At 39.7% G+C, this 21,640-nt stretch overlaps 1 protein-coding gene and 1 long non-coding RNA gene across 2 annotated transcripts in view; one reads left to right on the forward strand and one right to left on the reverse strand.

The window, feature by feature from the left end:
- Nucleotides 1-21,640, reverse strand: part of LOC127494726 (uncharacterized) — a 578,474-nt gene that overhangs the window by 273,716 nt on the left and 283,118 nt on the right. The gene's annotated exons all lie outside the window — the stretch shown is intronic.
- glod5 (glyoxalase domain containing 5) lies at nt 4,040-8,441 on the forward strand. The gene is made up of 4 exons (XM_051860850.1): nt 4,040-4,235; nt 6,427-6,579; nt 6,679-6,834; nt 8,227-8,441. The coding sequence occupies exons 1-4, from the start codon at nt 4,182-4,184 to the stop codon at nt 8,347-8,349; spliced, it is 486 nt and encodes a 161-aa protein (XP_051716810.1). The 5' UTR covers nt 4,040-4,181; the 3' UTR covers nt 8,350-8,441.

Genomic DNA, 21,640 nt, shown 5'->3' on the forward strand with positions numbered 1-21,640 from the left:
GAGCGTGGAGGTTTCCGTCGGACTTTCTCCCGCTCTGAGCGGGCTGGAGTGAGAACATACGTCAGTACTATCCGCATTCCCATTCGGAGGATCTCAGATGCTGGACTTGGTGAAGCCACTTCTTTGGCTCTGCAGTCTATGATTCGTCAGATCATGACTGGTTTCGGTGAACTTAGCTACTTTATGGACTCGGACTATCCAGACTCGAACCGTGAAGACAGCCCACCAGCAGACCTTACTGATGCACTGGGCAACCCTGATGCTTCTACTGGAACTGCTGCAAGTGAAGCTGATTCCCATCTTCCTGGGCATGGAGGCTCGAACCAGGGTGGTTTAGAGGCACGGACAGAGGAAAGGGAAGTGGAAGGTGGACTGCCTGGTGCTGCTGGTCCTCGGGAAAACAGAGGCAGACAACGGGCTCCCATCAGTCTGGATGAAACTGGATCTCTGCCCTTTCTGCGACTTGCGCACTTCTTCTTGCTCAACGAGGAAGATGATGACCAACCCAGAGGTCTCACCAAAGAGCAGATTGACAACCTATCCATGCGAAACTTTGGGGAAAGCGATGCACTCAAAACCTGCAGTGTCTGCATTACAGAGTATGCTGAAGGCAACAAATTGCGGAAGCTGCCCTGCTCTCACGAGTACCATGTGCACTGTATCGACCGCTGGCTTTCAGAGAACTCAACCTGCCCTATTTGCCGCAGGGCGGTTCTTGTTTCCACCAACCGCGAGAGTGTTGTCTAGCCAAAATTGGTTTTGCGGCACTCGAGACAGGTTTCATGTCTCTTTTCCTCTCTTCCTTTTACATTTATTACCTAGTCATGTGAGGACTCTTACTGAGATTTTTCCATACATCCTATATGAAGTCATTAAGTTTTATCAGATTTGCTGGTGCCAAGATCCCCCCCCCCCCGAACTATACATCACTGTATTTTGACCCATCTTACAATAAATATTGGTGCAAGACACAACTGATGATGATCATGCTGCAATCCCTGATCTTTTACATATATTGAAGAGCAACAGTCGACAAAATTATAGGATGAGGGGCAATGTAGAAACACCTTTGTGGTACATATACTTTCGTACTAAAACAGAGAGATTTGAGTTGTACTTATAAACAAGTATTATCGGATTATAACAAACGTGTTTTAATAAAAGTTAATGATTTGGTAATATTGTAGAGCATCAGGAATTGCATTAAGGATCAAGAATAGTGTAATCTGCTTAGCATCCACAAATACATTTCGATTGGAAAATACATTGAAACTGTCACACTGTGCTACATCTAAAATGATTTTGGTTTCATACAGCGTTGGTTGTGTGTTGGTATGAAAGCATAATATGTGTTGTACCAATTGCACCATTATCATAAATGACTAAATGCAGATAAATAGTAGGAAATTCATGGAGTAGTTTATAATGAATTTGTCATCCTGTATAGAATAGATTTTGATTTGGGATTTGAAAGTGTTCTGTAATATTGGTTTTGAAAACCATATGGTCAGACACTTTTTCTTTTTTTTTAAACAAAACAAAAAAGGCTGTAAATATGCTATGTTGACACATCAGGTTGTATTTTCACCTGTCTTCCCAAATGACGATAATGCATCAGTTGGCTGACTCAAACATATTTCATATATCTTAAGAAATAAACTTGGCTACATATAGGCAATGTTGTGCAATGCTAATAAGGAAAATGTAAAGGAAGTTTTGACAAATTGACTTGTATGTTGTAGTCTGTAAATATTAACATTTAAAATGAAGACTTAAATGGAAGTTTTTCTAACAGTTCTGTACATTGAGAATAGCACCATTTATCTTACTCTGAGGAGGAAATTATTTTTCTCATGTAATGGTTGGTTCATATGTGAGCTAAGGTTCTTTATTCCCATGCGAGAGTAAAAAAATGCAGTGTTATTTAGAGACAATAGGTGAAATATCTGTTTCTGTGTTGACTTGGGAGACTAACCCTAAGCAAAATGTTCTCAACCATGAGTTACATCAACATTTCATGTATCGTAAGCAAGCCAACCATTGTTAAAATGCATATTAAATTCAGTTCTAAGGTCATGTATTATAAGAGCGAGTTACTCAATAGAATTAATTAATTTTGTCAGCATATTTATAGGTTATATTTTTGAGTCAATATTTTGACTAGCTTCCAGTTTGCTGTGTTTGAAATGAATAAAATGTTTTCCTCAACTGTCTATTTCTCTGTGCCCTCACCAGTGTCCCATCATGTTAAGTGCTGCTGTGGAATGAAAAAAAAAAACAAAGTGAATCATACAGCCCTGCTATCAGGGAATCTAATTTAGCAATATATGCCCTTGAACATCTCAGAACATGATGCTGTGGGGGGAAATACATATATATGTTTGTGTGCGTGTGTATGTATACACACACATACACACGTGCGTATATATTCTGGATAAGGTTTTATGGTTTAGTTTGTATTTTAATTAATAATTATGGTTTTCCATAAATGTTCAATATTATTTTGAATTAAATTTGGATTATTTAGGTGACATTTGCTTGTAACCACGCCAGTGCTTACTGCACAGATGTTGCACACTTTCTGCTTGGCTGAGAGAGAGTTAATGATCGGTCTGTTCTGGCTTCATCAAGCCGTAATGTTATTTGTATATTATAATAAAAAGTGTACAGCAACAAGACTGGTTTGTTGTTTAGAAAAAGAGTGCATGATTTTAACTGTATGTTAATTTTTGTTAATTTAATATGACATGACTGCATTATTTGTAGTTTAAGCACTAATTTCAGAATCTTGTCATTTTTCAAAACTCTTGACAGAAAGCTCATAACTGATGATTTTTTTTTTTTTTTTTAATCCCTTTTTCCAGTTGCTTGGATACAATACACATTCAATTAAAATCACATTTTCAAACACACAACAAAATATAACAATATTACCATTTTAAAAATGCAATGTCATTCCAGTACATTCATCTAACTATCATTTGGTACAACTACTCACAATGATAAGTAACTGTTGCATTACTCTTAATGCATAGTTTTATGGAAACTGACAAACAATATTCCATGTTTAGATCATGAAAGTTTCAGGAAAACAAGATCCATTGACACCAAATACTGTGGATCTGTTGATGTGGTATTTCTTCATCAGGCACTGTTTATTTGGTCACATGTACTACTTTTCCAGACCATGTTTTCAGATTTAACATGTATGCAGGCCTTTGTAATAAGAACCTGTGGCCAAATCTACAAGACAAGGCTTGTCACATCTTTTTGTTTTTTACAGTAAACCAGACTAGAAACACTGCAATTAAAGTTTATAGTGTTTTTCTAATTTGTAATTTGCTTTGATTCAAAGCAACGAGGAATACAAGGAGCCAATAGTAAAATTATAATCTGTGTCTTGTAAATCATGCAAATTAATGTTCCTGCATGTGGTCGTTTATAATATGTCAACCAATGATTCAACCAGACTTCTGAAATTAGTGCCAACGTGATTGTAAAAAACTGTTACTCATATTACAGAAAAACAAATGCGTGAATCGTTGATGAAAATGATGGTCTTTGCTTTTAGAACTGAATCATCAACCTCAAAGATATAACTAATATAATCTGCGTGGTCTGAGAATGTCTTTTTTTATCTTAGTTTTAATTCATCTTTTTTTTTTTTCTTTCCTGTTGTGATGGCTTTGTAAGTAGTAAAGATTGCAGTTCTGTGTGCAGGGTGCTTTTGCATGTATTGGACAGTCAAATGTGGCTATTCCGTGCTTGGAACCACTAAACGGCAGATTGGCTCTTCCTGAGCGGCGCTTGGAAAAGTAACAGGTACCATATGGGACAACGTGCTACTAATAGCAGGATCATAACGTACAGTAATCACACTGAGAAACTGTAACAGATTTTGAATTGAAAATGCATAGTTTAAATATATATAGCCCTAGTTAGACTTATCATATTTGACTAATTATAGACATCTTCTGGGCCGCTAAGCGCCGTCCATTTAAGCCATTCTAATAGTTATTTTTTTATACTACGTTGCACTCGATGGCGTGTGTAATAGAGTGATTACGGCAAGGTGTCTGTTGCTTCTTATTCTCCAGTTAGACTTGCTTCTATGATTTTGTTGTTCCAGACAGGTTAGAACAGGTGATATCGTGAGTGACATTAGACTTTTCACTGTTAAAATGGCTCTACGCGTTTGCAGTACTTTTCTGCGTTCTTACTCGACCCACGGCAAGGTAACAAAATCTCGCTGTCTTTTAGTTTGATAATTACTTCCTAGTTTATTTTAGAAAGCTGGATTGGAAAATAGCGCATGGAAACAATTTAATTTAATTTCATGAGACTAGTAAGCTATTACTTACTTGTTAATAATGTTTTATTACTGTAAAAATGTGAGTTTCCCGGAAGTAAATTTGAATCCTGTACTATGTTTAAAGAATATACACTAACAAGAAGCGAAACTCAATAGAACGTTCCATTGCAACACCGGCGCCCAGCAGCAGCCCTGCGTTTCCGCCATTTTGGGGTGAAAGCAACTCGGCAGTCCACTAGTTTCTATGGCAATATCAGCTGCTTTGTAAAAAAAAAATAAAAATAAAAACGTACATTAAAGCTAAAATCCAACCTGAATGATGACAACACAGAATAAAATATTATCGCTAGTGATCATCAAATCTTTTTAACAGTTTATTTTACAGACTTTGTTTTTAAGTCTTCCACTTTTTTCACAAAACCTTTGTTCTCTAACCCAGTCAGTTTGGGTTAGAATTCTTTGAAGTTCAAGTATTAACATTATAACACTGAATTAATACTAACATATGAAATTAAATTAAGGACATGCATCAGAAAAATTGGGAATGTTGGACAATAAATATATAACAGAATATAACAGCTTGACAGTAAACTGTTTTTGCAGTGTTGTCTTATATTAATGTCAGTTAAAGCAATGTAAAAAAAAACAAACAAACAAACAAACAAAAAAAAAAAAAACACAGCCACTGTGTCCAAAAGTGGCAATTATGAGATAACAGACACAGCAATGCATTATAAGATCATTTTGTTTGTAGCGTGATCCAGGGGATTAAAATTTACTACTATATTGCTCCACTAGGTCTGCCTAAATACGTTTTAATCCCCTGGATCACACTACAAACATCATGATATTAACTTTATTAATTATTAATTTACTATTAATAGTAAATATGTAAAGTTGCATAAAATGGAAATACTCAAGTAGGCTAACTACGTTACCTCAGATGTCTAATGGTTGGATTCCACAACTGAGCACATAAAACGTAGGTTAAGACAATACAACATTTACTGTAGGTGTTATAAAATTTACTGAATTTGAGAAATTTTCTATTGCGTTTGTGCTTTGGCTGTGAGATTCGCCGATTTTGGGTGCGTAAGATGTGATGGATTCTGTTGTCCAGTTGGCATTTTCACCCCAAAATGGCTGCCGCGCTACCGCGCCAACTCGTGGCTGTTACCCAAAAAGTATCAGAGTTTCGCCTCTTGGGTTCTATACTCTTTGCTATGATGAAGGCTTGGCTCGTAAGTATTCAATACCTAACGTCAAAGTGACGGTTCTGATTGGCTCAAAGGCTGACGTTGGTTAGACCTTTCTGGACCCTCTAAGGCTTGTCTCAGTCATGAATATTAAATAAAATGTGAGTGGACACTTTATGAAGGTTACTAAAAGACGTTTGTGTTTTATTAATATTCATGAGTTAAACTTTGGTTTAATTTCAGTCCTATATTTGAGTCCTTGATACGGTTACGTTCACACAGAGTTCAGTTATTTTACGGAAGTGACAACAGCATTATATAACCTTTATATAGTTATATTACAAAGTTATATAGATATAGATTATTGCTGATTGAACGGGACATTTCGAGACTCACACCTAAGTAAATGCGGTTATCAATCCCAAAAACTGATAGTGTGAACGTAGCCATAACGATGCAGCCTTTCGGAAAGCACATTAAAATCATGAAACAGAAGTTGCAATAGTCTTTTCTTCACTATTGTGACGTATATCAGAGTGAAATGGCTTCTGGAGAAAACTCTGGGTTCGGGCCAAATTCCGAGCTCAGAGCCCTGTCCTCGGACAGAATGCCAAATGTGCATAACCTTTACTCTATCTGATTACTCTGAGTGTGAAATCTAATCAGTAAACTGATGCCATTGTGTTCACCTTGAATGCCAAATACATTGCAGTTTACTTTAGTTTTTAATGTGATGTTATGTCAGGATATAAGATGATAGGATCAGCAGATTTTAAACAGACTCTTAAATTTGTAATCCCACAGAGAGGAGGTTTATGTTTTTGATTACAGATTGTGAGGGCATGTAAATGTTTCACAAATAATAATTTCAATACTCTGATCAATGTTCATTTAAATGATTCTTGGCGTTACTTCCAGTCAGTTCTCAGTGGGCTCTCATCAGTCCGATTCAGAAGTTCCTGTCCAGTTCACATTAGTCATCTGGACCACCTGGTGCTCACTGTTCGGGACCTGAACAAAACCACTCATTTTTACTCCACGGTTTTGGGAATGGAAGTCGTCACTTTTAAGGTTGAACCTCACACAAAAACCACACAGCAAACAATACCACATGGTGGCAGCAAAGTATAAGTATTCTCACCTATCACTTCAAGACTGTGTGCATTTCAGGGTGACCGTAAAGCTTTGAGTTTTGGAGAGCAAAAAATCAACCTGCATCAGGTTGGGAAGGAGTTTGAGCCTAAAGCCAATGCCCCAACACCAGGATCTGCTGACTTGTGCCTTATCACCAAAACCCCTCTGACAACTGTTGCTTCCCATCTCAAGGTAAAATATATTGCTTTTTGCACAGTTTAAGAACTGGCTTCCTTTCAGTTCCTGAGATGGAATTTGAGTTGAATTACCCACTAAACACGGGGCCAGTCACACAACAGATGAGTTCATTAGTCCAACACAAGTTTTGCAATAAACTATTAATTTTTACTTTTTATGCTTGTTTATTAATTTTGTCATACAGCACCACAGAATGTTCACCACATAGTTCAATGATTTTGTGGTTAATTTTCTGAGTTCTTCCACCTTGCTTCATAATTAAGCAATATCACACAGTGCTGTTGTTTTTAAAGGGTTAGTTCACCCAAAAATGAAAATAATGTAATTTATTACTCACCCTCATATCGTTCTACACCCGTAAGACCTTTATTCATCTTCGTAACACAAATTAAGATATTTTGATTAAATCCGATGGCTCAGTGAGGCCTGCATTCAAAGCAATGAAATTTCCTCTCTCAAGATCCATAAAGGTACTAAAGACATATTTAAAACAGTTAATGTGAGTTCAGTGGTTCTACCTTAATATTATAAAGCGACGAGTACTTTTACATACTTTTTGTGCGCCAAAAAAACAAAATAATGACTTTTCAACAGTATAGTGATGGGCTGATTTCAAAACACTGCTTCGGAGCTTTATGAATTGAATCAGTGACTCAGAGCGCCAAAGTCACGTGATTTCAGCAGTTTAGCCGTTTGATAGGAGATCCGAATCACTGATTTGATTCGTAAAGCTCCGAAGCAGTGTTTTGAAATCGGCCCATCACTATATTGTTGAAAAGTCTTTATTTTGTTTTTTTGGCGCACAAAAAGTATTCTCGTCACTTTATAATATTAAGGTAGAACCACTGAACTCACATGAACTGTTTTAAAGATGTTTTTAGTACCTTTATGGATCTTGAGAGAGGAAATGTCATTGCTTTGAATGCAGGCTTCACTGAGCCATCGGATTTAATCAAAATATCTTAATTTGTGTTAGGTCTTACGGGTGTAGAACGACATTAGGGTGAGTAATAAATGACATTATTTTTTATTTTTGGGTGAACTAACCCTTTAATACTATTTATAGGCATGTTCTATAAACAAGAAGTTACTACTGAATAACTTAGACACAATATTGCCAATATTACGCTAACATTATTCCATTTAATAATATCATTCTATTTTTATGGACGAAAACAAAGCCAAAGCAGGCTTAAATTCTGGGCTAAATTCTGCATCCTATTTCCTACTTCAACTCAGTTTCAAGAATTTAACTGAAATTTAAAAGTCCTTCTCAATTCAGTTCTGGATGGTGCACATCCCTGTTTTAGAGGACAAAACACTGAAGTATAACAGCTTGTTTTTGTACAATATGATATATTCTATGATTTGATGTTGTATTTGCAGGCATGTGGAGTGAAAATAGAGGAGGGCCCAGTTGACAGGACTGGCGCTGTGGGTCCCATCAGTTCCCTCTATTTTCGTGACCCTGACCACAACTTGATTGAAGTGTCCAATTACCAACAATAGACAGAAGGAGGCGCTGTATCATTGCCTGAAGATGAATATAAATCGCTCTGTAATTTGATGTTTTAATAAATGTATTAAATAACTCTCACTTACTTAACTCTCATAACTTCCTTATATGGTTGCCTCAATATCAAACCATTTTGGGCCAAGCACGAGTCCTCTCGTACTGAGACACTGTACATTATTTTAAATTGTAGTCATGCAGTGGGGTAAATTAATTTGAAGCCATTTGGATCTGGAACATTCTGGCTATATCCACTTAATCCAAAACCATTTTACTCATTCCATCTTCCACTGTTCTTTGGATAATGTAATATAGTAGAATTAGTTTAAATGATAATGGTAATACTTTTATAACATTATAACATTAATTTAAAATGGTAAAATGTCATGATATATATATACAACAAGGGTAACACTTTAGTATAGGGAACATATTCACTATTAACTACGACTTTTCCTTCAATAAATTGGGTAGGATTAAGAATGTAGAATATGGTCATACAGAATAAGGGATTAATATGTGCTTAATAAGTACTAATAAACAGCCAATATTCTAGTAATATGCATGCTAATAAGCAACTAGTTAAAAGACCTTAAAATAAAGTGATACCACAACAAGCAACTTATTAAACAGCAAATATCACTGGCATCAACAAAAATAAATTGAGAATACTCACTATCACAGTGTTCATTTATAGCACACCTTTAAGCTAAACTTTTATAGTAGACCAGTCTCTGGGCTCACTGCTCACAAATATTTTAATAATTTAGAAAAGACAAATCAATGTCTGGCCAACTGAGATTTAGGTATGAAGAAAAAGGTTAGGTCATGATTTTTCATTAGTATTTTTGCAACATTTGTTATTTGCTTTTAGGATCTGATAGAGCGTTTGGAGATACGTGACATCAGACTTAGCAACCTGATACTGACGTAAATGAAATAAGACCATTGACAAAAACTCTGTAAACGACACCTGAAGGAATTGAATTAAGGAGTTTAATTCTTTGCATTATTTCACAGAAAGATCACGTTCACCTTTGGGATATAAGTAAAGCCTCTCTATAGTACCTCTGAATTAGAAGAAAAGCATTGTCTGCCTGCCCACATACACTGGATCTGTATTCAAGAGTTTCATCAAGTTTCTGGGTCTGGTTTGTCTGTCAAAATGAAAAAAAGGAAGAAGACTCATCACATTTACAAGAACAATACTAGTTTTGGTGCTCCAGTCTGAACACGTGAAGAGAAAAATGAATGTTATGATGCTATTTATAACAATATTTGGTAACACTTCATTTTACAGTGACCTTGTGATTTCATCAAATACACCGCCATTTGGAATAACCCAGATTTTACAGTCAACAAGAAGCTGCTTAACTTCCGCACATGGGCTAAAAAATGCATCACACAAGTTCAACAAATCTTTCATAATAATAATCTGGCCTCATGTTCCTATGTGGTCCAGAAGCACAGCATTGGGAGTAAATGTTTTTTGGAATCCCTACAAATCATATCATCTATTAAAAATTGACATTCGGACCACTAACCTAGACCTCTCCCCTTTAATCTCAGAGCTAATTAATATATCTAGCTCAAAAAAGCTACTTTTCAAAATATAGAATAATGTCAAAATCGGACAACACATTAAGCTTACCAAATGCTAAATGGGAATCAGACTTATCCATTATGCTCGATGCCAAATTCTGGACACAAATCTGCAAAATATATATACTTCATGCCAAAAAATGCCAACCTGCAACTCATACAGTATAAGTTACTTCATAGATCTCACCTAACTGGACAGAAATTGTTTAAATGGGATTTACTTCAAAAACCTGTTCACATTGCAAACAAAATAACCCAGACACCTATGTTCACGTTCATTTGGATTTGCACCCAAATTAAAAAATTCTTGGGAAACGTCACTGAATCACTATCCGTCCTTATGGGATGTCACATCCCAATGTCTCCCTCCCTCTGTACCTATTAGGTGACGTATACATAACGTATACATACATTTAAACAACACAAACAGACAATTACTCCTAGTGGCTCTAAGCACCAATGAAACTATCCTCATGAAGTGGAAATCAAGCAACACCATACATACTGCATCTTAGAAAAACTTACTAATAGATTACATCTCCATGGAAAACCTGTCTACTTCCGTCAAAAACAATACACTAGACTTACACCCCTCTTGGTCATCGCTCATTACCTTCCAACAGTCATGAATGTGCTGACCTGCCTGAATCCACCCACAACTATGGGGGTTGGGAAGAAGTAACAACACCTGATTAACGCACACACGCACACACACGCACGCACGCACGCGTTGCTGATGAACTAAAAATCATCAACTTAATGAAGTATTTAATGTACATCACTGCAATAGATTTCTGCCTTTTAAATAAAGCAACATGCAGCATATTCTCACTGTTTCTTTGTCTTCTCCTGGACTGAAGCACAGGCTCTACTCTTTAGCACAATGGTGATTCACAAAACATAGACAACAGAAACCCTTTAAATCCCAGCAGCACATTAAACACTAACAAATCTCTCAAGATCCCAGGTGGATGATTAAACAACAAAAACAGCATTACCAGCTTCACTTACTAATTATTAAATGTACAATCTATCATTGACCTAAAACTCTTTTGTATGTCTTTGTATTAACAATTTACAACATCGAAATTTAAGGCAATCTGTTTCCTCAACTTTTCTATAACTACTCAACTAATTATATTTTACAGTGTTTTTCTCTTCTCCTTCTTCCTCCCAGTAATTTATGATAAAATCAGCTGTATGCTTATTGTCACACTGACATGATTTCCTACTGTCATATTTTTACTGGGCAAGAAAAGCAATGACCTGTCACTGATAATGTTTGGCATACTGTTTCCTCTATCCTCTTAGGTAATATAAAATTCTTGACAGGAAACTATTTCCTTGTTCCACTCACATGAGCACCAGTTTCAGTAGAATTTTTTTTTTGTTTGATTGTTAATTGTTTCTGCCCATCATCCTCATACAGAAGATGACACTGGTATTGTGCCAGCAAAACAAAGGACATAGATTTGTTTCCCACACTGAAAATACTAACTGCTTTCTCAAATTAAACCAATTTGCTGATTTAAGCTTAAGTTTTTGCTATTCTTACTAGAGTAAATTAAGGCTACATCCACACGAAGCCAGAGCTTTCCCTATCCAATCTTTTTTTTTTTCCTTGTCTCAAGAAATATCTGCGTACACACGAAACCACTGAAACTGACTCAAAACGATGTAGTATACATGCCAGATCAGTATGTGGCGTTGTAATTCTGCCACAGGGATACACTAAAAATGGAGAATAAGACTTGGAGCATGCGCATAAAGCTTGCGCGCTGTATACAAACTTTAGTTTGAAATAAAGCTTTATTTTAGTAAAGCTAATAGGCTCAGTAGCTTCTGCAGCAGGAACACAAGCATGTACTCCGCTATTGTTGTTGTTGTTGCTGTTTTGTGCTGTTAGCGGGGTCTGACTAGGGTCGACACGTGGGGTGATGACATCATCGTTTCACAAAATATATGGATTGGCTGTATACACGAAAACACAAGGGCGTCGTTTTCAGATTTATCCACTCTGGGACCTGGTTTCAAAAAATAGCGGTTTCACTTTCTGAAAATGCCGGATCCGTCTGGACGAAATGCCTATACGATACAAAATTTTTTGCATATACAGCTAAACTCGTCTCCGTGTGGATGGGGCCTAAGTTACTGTTATATTGTAAACCATAACAATGAAGTGGTTCTGATTACAAATTACTCAAAATGTCATGTTTTAGAATCATGAGATTATTGGAGTTATGATTCCAAAACATCTTTGTCTTTAAAATCTATCACAAAAAGATTTAAATTCCAGGGTTCAAGACCTTTTCCTGGAGCGCCATGCACTTTCCTGCAGAGTTTATCTCCAACCGTAATCAAACATATGAGAACCAGCTAATCAAGTTCTTTACGATTGCTAGAAATTTGTGTGTTTGGACAGGTTGGAGCTGAACTCTGCAGTGGCCCTCCTGGAGCAGGACATCCCTAATTTTAGCCATTAATAACTCAAAACAATCAAGTAAAATACTGAGGCTGTGGAAAATACCCATAAGCCTTTGCAGTTGTACTGTGTATGCATTTAAAAGTATTGAGCAGAATCAAGAGTGTTCAATCACTGACCCAGAGTCATGGCCTATACGTTATTATATTTTAAAATGTGTTCTAATTCAAAAAAGTGAGACAACTATTTGCAACTAGCTAGTGACCTTTATTTAAAATTCACTCTTTGAAGGCACCATGACCACACTCACAGAGAAATATGTGCAATTCCAAGGGTAGCACTTTGTTTTACTGCCCTGTTCTGCATGTACCGTAATTACTGTAAGTAGATAGTATGTACAACAACTTGGTAATAACTAGATACACTAACCCGGTCGTAACTCTAAACCATAATAAGGCCATGTAGATGCCTTTTATTACTTAGTATTTTCTTGAGTGCACTGTAGATAAAATAAAGTGCACCCATTCCAAGTTCCATTCCTTTGTTTTTTTTTAAGGTCAGCGGTTTGTATGCTCTTGTTTTATAAGGTCAACTAATTCCTTTGGTAACACTTTGTCATGGGTTTTTAAAGACATAATGATAAAATGTATACCTTGAACACACTGTAAGTTGGTTTGGATAGAAGTGTCTGCCAAATGTATATAAATACATTTGATTTAATTAATATAAATGCTGTCCATATGAATATTTAATTCCCCAGTCTTGTTAGTTCCTCAATGGTTTTACTGAAATTCCACATGATATCTGACTGCTCATCTGAAAACGTCTCAGGTTACTCATGTAACCATGGTTCCCTGAGAACAGGGAACGAGACTCTGCATTGACCACATATGGGGAACGTCACACGTGAACCGATGTCTGAAAGCCAAGGAATCAAACCACACCAATCCTATATGCCGGCGACAGCCTATGACATCATCATAGTGCGACCCGGAAGTATAAAAGGAGCGCCTAGAGAAACAGTCAGTATCTTATCGTCTTGAGGGACTGTTCAGCAGGCAGCCCCGAAGCATGGCAAAGCAACGCAAAGTCTCGTTCCCTGTTCTCAGGGAACCATGGTTACATGAGTAACCGGAGATGTTCCCTTTCAAAGGGAACTCAACTCTGCGTTGACCGCATATGGGGAACGATATACCCACGCCACCATGCCTGAGGAGAGTGCATGCCAAGATGGCTAGACAAACGTCCAGCAGTTTTGGAGAAACGCTAGATAGCAACTCACCCTCGGGTCACACAAAGGCTGTCAGTGACAGCATTCCCTACGGCCAACAGCCCAAGCTAAAACCTCAAAGAGGCCTTCCGCAGAAAGCCTACCAAGGCTGCTCAAAGGCTTCTGGGACCAAAACTTCCGCAGAAAGCAGGTCCCTTTAAGGGAATGTGGCCAAGGAACCGAAAGGAACCAGCCAGTCACTAGAAGGGGGACATAGTCACCCCAATGCCACCAGGGAGGCCGACCTAATCTGACATAGGACAAACTCAGTCTTGGCCTACCCTGTCTGAATACAGAGTCTCAACAATGCATTCTTCATAGAAGACAGCGAGTAAGAGCGACTGTGAGAAAGGCAGTAAGCAACTCAAACCCACGCGTAGAGATGGGCATCCTGGAGAGCAGGACTCAGCTGAATGCTACGAGGGGAGTACAATCCGCTCAGTCCTAGGATCTACTCAGTGCCTAAAATTGCACTGAAGAGGCTGTGCGCTAAGAGCCCCTGACAAGGGGAGCACAAACCAGTCTGGGGCTGATCCTCAATGGGAGGCCTCATGGAAGCCTTACCAAGGATCAGCTTAGGGAGCTAAGCACTATTACAAACAACCCTAACAGGGGAGTACAAAGCTCAACCTAACAGATAGACCATACTGTAGGCACCTAATCATGGAGGCCAAAGAGGGGCCTACAACATGACACAGTTCTACGAGAAGTAGAAACTACACAAATAGCAGATAAGACTATAAAGTGCCCACATAACAGTCCACCTAACACAATCCAACAAGCAGTGTACTCGGTAAAAAACCTTTTTGCTCTTTAAAGCAAGAGGAGTACAACATATGCCATCATGATCTAAAGGAGGCCCAAAAACCGGGCCTACAACTTCAGTCAGACACGTGGCGTCAGCTCGTGGCAGTGTTTCAAGCTCCAGGAAGGACAAACAACCGAACTACAAGGAGGTTAATAAGTCACCTGGGGCCCTGGCCAACCAGCGGTGTACACAGCAAAACACCTCTAACTCTCTCAGCGAGAGGAGTACACTATTACATACACCAGCATGTTCTAAAAGGAGGCCCCGAGGGCCTACTACTTGAAAACACGCGGCGTTAGTCTAGTGGCCACTAAAGTTCTAGGAACAAAATAGAACCAATGTATTTACGAGGTAGCTACTTAGCTCAACCAGAGCTAAAGGATAAACATAAACCATGCTCAAGGAAGTAAATGTAGAAAAACCGAACCACAGTAAGGTTAATTACAAAAACACACCCTGAGAGGTCAGCCACTCAGAAACGTACTCAGTAAAAACACTTTTTACTCTCAGAGTGAGAGGAGTACACAACCGAACTCCAACATGCTACACAGGAGGCCTAGAAGGCCTATACCTAGTAAACACGTGGCATCAGCTAGTGGCAATCATGACCACATCAAAGGTGATGGGTCATCCAAAACCCAAACAGAACTGTGCCAACATGTAACCCGAAAGGAGGCCTAAACAGGGCCTACAACTCCGGTCACACGTGGCGCCAGCCCGTGGTAAACTAAGTCTACACATTCCACCAGGCAATGTACCATAATAGGGGTACAATTAAATGCTATACCGGTCTAAGGGAGGCTTACAAGGCCTACTACCTCAAACAGACACAAGCATAAACCTGTGGCAGTGCTAAACTAAGTGAGCAAAACTCATGACCATATACCAACAACACTTGTAAACACAAGCTGAAAACTAGAAGGAGGCTAAATACATTAGAGCCTGCAACTCCTACAGTTATAAGCAATATAGCTGTTGTGGCAATGATCACCTAGCGGGAGATAACAGAAACCAAACTGAAAAAGAGGCTCTCTACACTCAACCTGAGTGTGCAATCCAACAGGTGATGCACTCAGTGAAGCACCAAACCCTAACCGGGGAGTGCAAAAGTCACCATGCTCTCAAATAGAGGCTAACACAAGCCTACTATTCTGAGAACAGGTGCTAAACCTGTGGCAGCACTAGAGTAAAGCTCACAAACATGTAGGGCAAAACTAGAACTCAAAGCAGACAAAGTTTTGTAAATGCATGTCATTCTAAAGAGGATAAATGCTCTCACCAAACAGAACCACAGATCTGTACTGAACCCTAGAGAACGGAAGCTAAAAAGCTAGCACCATAACTCAAACTTGAATGTTAATTCAAGGGGCTCAGGGGAAAGACAAATCATAGCATTTGAAAAAAGTTCTAGAGAGTGGGGCCTAGCAAACACTTATCTATGCAATGATAAGGGCCTACCACCTGAGAAACAGCACCAGGGAGGCTAGTAACAGCCTGCTACCTTAGCTGTTAACCTCAGTAATTGCACCTACATAAGTAAGGGGAAATGGGCATAAGGCCTAACAAATCCCTCAGGAGGAGGCCAGAACTAGTAACTACACAACCTAACAAGGGATAGTAATTAAAGAGGGTGATTTATAACAATAAACACCTAACCTACCTCTAGCCTAGGCCGCTAAGCTGTGGGCCTACAGAGCCACACACTTAGCAAAGCCTGGGCTTCACTCTAATTCTTCACAGAAAAGAAGAAATAAAGCGAAGCTCAACAAGCCAATAATGCCAGGCGGCCGGTTAAGGCCATCCTGGACATAAATTATTGAAGTGACGAGTGCTAACTCAAACTATTTTAGCAAACACTAGCTGAGAAGCTACTCTATACACAGGTGGCTAAACGGCGGCCGTTTTGTGGCCTGCACAGAAATCGTTCTAGCCAGCCTAACAACTTCAGTCTGCCCAAAAACCCTACTAAATTTTTACGGCTACATGCTCAGGAAAAACTATACAGGAAAAAACAAGGTCAACATATTTAGAACATAAATATAGACCCAGCTTACCTTCCTGCGGCTCGAAGACCGAAGACTCCTCCTCCTCACTCTTTCTATAAGAAGGATGGAATCTAAGGTTATTTTAAAGCCTAAAAGAACTTCTTCACTATCAAGCCAGAAGGCGGGCCTTCAGAAAAAAATCATCATGGGCCCAACCATCAGCCTGACTGTTAGAAGCACCTGAGCATGTTAACAGTTATCCAAAAATCCCCGGGAGGCGGAGGAAGAAGGGGCGAGGGCAAGTGTAACGTTGCCCTTGCAAGAGAGGGGATCGATCACCGGCGCTGCTGGCGCCTGTGTTCGATCACCTCCCTCAGATCCTGGTTCTTCCTCCTCATGTCCCGTCGCTTCTGCGACTTGCTCCTAGGAGGAGGAGGCGCTCGAGCAGCGACACTGGACCTCTGGGCCTGCCTCTGAGCCTCGGCTCGAGACAGGCCAGGACCTCCCGGCTGTCTGGGCCCAGATTCGGATCTGAGTGGGATGCAGTTTCTAAATGCTGCTGAGCGCGCCTTCGCCTCCCTGAACTTTCCAACCACCGCCTCGACGGAGGTACCAAAAGTTTAGCGGGCGAAACCGGGGCATCGAGGAGAAATCCCATCTCTTTCTGCCCGATGTCCGCCAGGTTCAGCCACAGATGTCTCTCCGTGGCCACCATTGCCACCATCGATCTACCGATCGAAGCAGGCAGTTTGTTTAGTGGCCTGGAGAGCGAGATCTGTGGTGCGGCGCAGCTCATCCACCGCTTCAGGGGACAAACCTTGCCCCTGATCCAGATCCTTCAGCAAATCAGCCTGGTACGCTTGCAACATTGCCATCGTGTGCAATGCTGCACCAGCCTGACCTGCTGCCACGTATGCCCTGCCGTTCAAGCGTGATGTAACCCTAAGGGGCTTAGATGGCAGGACCGGAGCTTTAAGTGTCGGTGCGCTCCCCGTGATGAGATAGTTCGCGAACGTCTCGTCAATAGAGGGCATCGACACATACCCATGCTGGCTCAACCCCTCAACATCAGCGAAGTTTGCCCGCTGATGAAGATGAATGCGAGCCGAGTATGAGTTCTTCCATGCCTTCTCGATCTCAACGTGAAGATCAGGAAGGAATGGAAGGCGGAAAAAATATTACCATATTACCGGGTTATGGCCGGTAAGGAACCGCTTGTCAAGTCGTCCGTGTGCGGTTTCTTTCCTAACACGCTCCCAAGGCAGCTGCAGCCTGCCAGAAGCACGTTCCATAACCTCCAGTAACTCAGCATACGCTGGGAAGGGAGGCCTAGAGGGAGCCGCAGGCTCGCCTGCTTCTTCCTTCACCACCATCTCCTGCTCTCTGGGGTTGGCCGCCAGAAGAGCACTCACTCCCGGATCCGATGACGTCAAAGACAGAACGTCATCGTCATCCAGAAGCTTATCCTCGTCAGCCGCCGAGGGCTGAGAAAGATTTACACCTCTCTCAAACTCCGCGGCGAGCTCCACCTGCGAGCCCCATGATTTCAGCCGCCGCTCAGCCTTAGCACGAGCGGGGCCAGAACCACCGGGCACAGATGCTAACGCCTCTCCCCTCGAGAAGAGGGCCAGACGAGAACGGAGCGTTTTCATAGGAAAACGCTCACAATTAACACAGACAGTGCCCTCGTTTGTCAGACATAATAGAAAAATTCCTTACCGGATTTGACAACAATGGCAAAGACACAACAGTCCCGAAAGACGAAAAGATACTGACTGTTTCTCTAGGCGCTCCTTTTATACTTCTGGGTCACGCTATGATGATGTCATAGGCTGTCGCCGGCCAATAGGATTGGAGTGGTTTGATTCCTTGGCTTTCAGACATTGGTTCACGTGTGACGTTCCCCATATGTGGTCAACGCAGAGTTGAGTTCCCTTCGAAAGGGAACCTCCTGTTTGTGATGATGTTCTTCTGATTGTTCATTATCATATGTTTCCATGTTCCCTGCACTATTTCATCTTGTTTTATTATCTGTCAGCTTAGTGACTCCATCAGCTCTATAAGAGTTTTGTTATATGAGGTTTGATTGATTGTAACTCTTATTTGCTTTTTTATGATTATATATGGAAAATATTGATGTCCACCTGTCAGTGTCCACCTGCCTGGGTCACAGCAGCGCCAAACGCTGTTCAAAAATGTTCTCCTCATGATAAAACAAAGACTGTTAAAGCCCTTTCTTAGCTTTGCAGACATTATGTCTGTAAAACATACCACTACAAAGTTTTAGCATTTCCTCAAAACTTGTTTGACATGTTCTTGTTAGTGCACAATGGATTCTACACTTCAAAGATTTACTTTAATTTATTTATTGTTCCAACAATAGATGTCTCTTAATGTGTACTTGTCCGATTATGGAACTATTTAGATAATTCATCAGTTAATAATTGGAATAGTGTGATTAGAACTGTGGTAGTGCTGCCAGCTGACAAAGGATTAGAAGATGATAAGTATTGAGTTCCCGTAAAGCCCAGGCTTTAAAAGTAAAAACTTTCTCTTCCTTCTTCTTATAACAAGAAGTCAGATATAAGATATCCGAGCATCTAATTGAGTTTCTTCTATTCTTGTATTACTGTACACTCATTCACAATCTTTCCAGTATTTCTATTTAATATTTTTTCCGCCATCAGGCTTTGAAGAAACTGTTCAGCTCCAGTTCATTGGACTCCCTTCCCACAAATTCACGAGCTTCCTTCTTCTTTTATTGTGTTTGTTCAATCTTAATTATTTTATTTCTCAAGGTTTTTAAATAGTTTGCCAAAGGTTATTTAGTAAGTAATACTCTTAAACCACTCTCTGTTTATATTGGATTAACATTTTGTTTAATGATCGTATTTTATTTATCTCAAGATGATCTATTAGGTGCTTCCGGTTTCCTTATTTTCAAGGGTGTCAGTGACATTCTCATAAATTCCTACCTACTGTGTCACTTTTTCATGAGTGGCACTGTTTTTGTGTAAATATTAAAATAGCCCAGTAAAATGTAAACCATTAACCAACCCTTTGATAGCATCTGGAAATCACCTACTGAATATGTACAGTCCACTAATATTGGCACCCTTGGTAAACATGAGCAAAGGTGGCTGTAAAAAAAAATCTGCATTGTTTATCCTTTTGATCTTTCATTAAGAAAATTCACAAAATTCTAACCTTTCATTTAAGTAAAACAATTGAAAATGGGGGGAAAAGCTCATTATGAAATAAATGTTTTTCTCTAGTTCACGTTGGCCACAATTATCGGCACCCAATTATTGCAATGTCCTTTTCCTTCTCTGCACAAGCCCTGTCCCATCTTCCGGCCCAATAGGTGTGGGGGGAATAGGAGGCTCATGCAGGGCGCTGGAAGGGCCCGCAACAATGGCATTTTATTAGGGATCCCAATTCATCGGTTCAGTTCCGACGTGATGTCGAACGTGAACGACTGAAAGGGAATGTTTCGGTTACGTATATAACCCTCGTTCCCTGAAGGAGGGAATGGAGACATCACATTTCCACTATTCCTGGGATCTCTCAAGCGAGATCCCAATTCATTGGTTCAGTTCCGACATGACTTCTCTGTTGCCTCCTTCAGGGAACGAGGATTACATACGTAACCAAGACGTGTTTTATAAACTCCTATGATAATTAATTATACAACACATAAAAGAATGATGTGACATACTGTATGACACTGTTATGAAACCAAAATCCCCTATTTGTCACTGTTTATTGTTTCATTTCAAGGAAGTGACAAAATACAGAAACTTGCTTTCAATTCACAGTTAACAATTTCCATACATCAATAGACTATTGTAGGCGTCACAAAATTCCTAACTGGAATTACCTCTATCCCACACCAATTGCAAAGGCTCTGTCATTGATGACACTCCCTTACAATAGATAATGCACCAAGCGCAGATACTGTAACCAAATAAACAAATGTAATTTAGTGGAAAATACTGTAAAATGAGAACAGTCAGCTACTCTTTCTGAAAAATGATCGCAGTCAACACACGAAACAGGAAAACCAAAACTGTCCCTAGGGAGCACACTATTGAGTGTTCAACATTGTACAATACATTTATCACCTGGAACAATGTTAGCTGTTATTGTCCTCACAACATGAAATGCCTTTAAGAATTAGAAGTTTGTTCTACATTCTGTTGTACAGTAATACACTGGCCTGCTAACTGGCAGTTAAGGCATCTTTTGTTCATCTAACCCATGTCCTGAACCACTTTGCTAGAAAGTGGTCATTTAGCAGACATTTGTATCCAAAGTACACTTATTACAGGAACAATATCCCTTGAGCAACCTGGCATGAAGTGGCTTTCTCAAAGGCTCATGACTTACACCTTTCAAGGAATTAACTTCAACCTCACCACACCCTCTTCTGCTGAATTAATATAAAACGGGAAATGGGAAAATATTGGCTCCCCAATTATTTTACCCCTTTTGGTCTTTGTCTGGACAGTCTCTTTCCAGTTCAGTCCTGTGGTGTCTGGGAGGTCGATAGGGTGATTTAGCCTGATCCAGAGCAAGGTCTTCAGAGTCTCATTGTCGAGGGGGCTGGTGATGGCAAGGCAACAAAAGTTCTTGACAAACAAAAAAAAATTCATGGCTCTCCTGAGCCACAGAGATGAACTTTGCCCGTTCATCCATTTGGGTGGTTTGGTCTTCCGTCACGGGTGGTTGCAGTAAGGCAGACGAAGACAAAGATAATAGTTCCAAAATGAAGGTTTAATGAATAATCTAAAAGGCAAGTAAACAGGTAGCAACACACACTGAACATAGACGAGACCGAACAATGACACTCTGTGAAGGGAGAAATTAAAATAGTGACTCAAACATGATTAATGACGTGCACCTGAAGAGAATGAACTAATAATGATAAATGAACTAACATGTGATAAATGAAAACAAAATAAAAGTCCATGATAATGAAACTAAACAACAGACTGTGACATTTCTATAAAGACATTTTAGATATAGTTTGCATTGAGCTGCTAAAGGTTGACATGGAGCTGCTAGGGAATCACCCATTTTGAACAAACGCCAAACAGAGGAGAGTTTGCTGGCAAAAGGCGAACGCAACAGAGGTCGTAATAAAACCTGAATCAACTTTGACGTGGCTTTTCAGCGATGGCGAGAACTGAGGGATTTG

This window comes from Ctenopharyngodon idella, chromosome 14 (assembly GCF_019924925.1).
Source record: "Ctenopharyngodon idella isolate HZGC_01 chromosome 14, HZGC01, whole genome shotgun sequence".
NCBI classification, from domain to species: Eukaryota; Metazoa; Chordata; class Actinopteri; order Cypriniformes; family Xenocyprididae; genus Ctenopharyngodon; species Ctenopharyngodon idella.

What these genes read in the sequence shown, in the direction of transcription:
- glod5 (XM_051860850.1), top strand. Translation starts at nt 4,182, where the DNA reads ATGGCTCTACGCGTTTGCAGTACTTTTCTGCGTTCTTACTCGACCCAC. An exon ending in TGGAAGTCGTCACTTTTAAG is followed by an intron (nt 6,580 to 6,678) that starts GTTGAACCTCAC and finishes TGTGCATTTCAG; the next exon opens with GGTGACCGTAAAGCTTTGAG. An exon ending in CTGTTGCTTCCCATCTCAAG is followed by an intron (nt 6,835 to 8,226) that starts GTAAAATATATT and finishes TTGTATTTGCAG; the next exon opens with GCATGTGGAGTGAAAATAGA.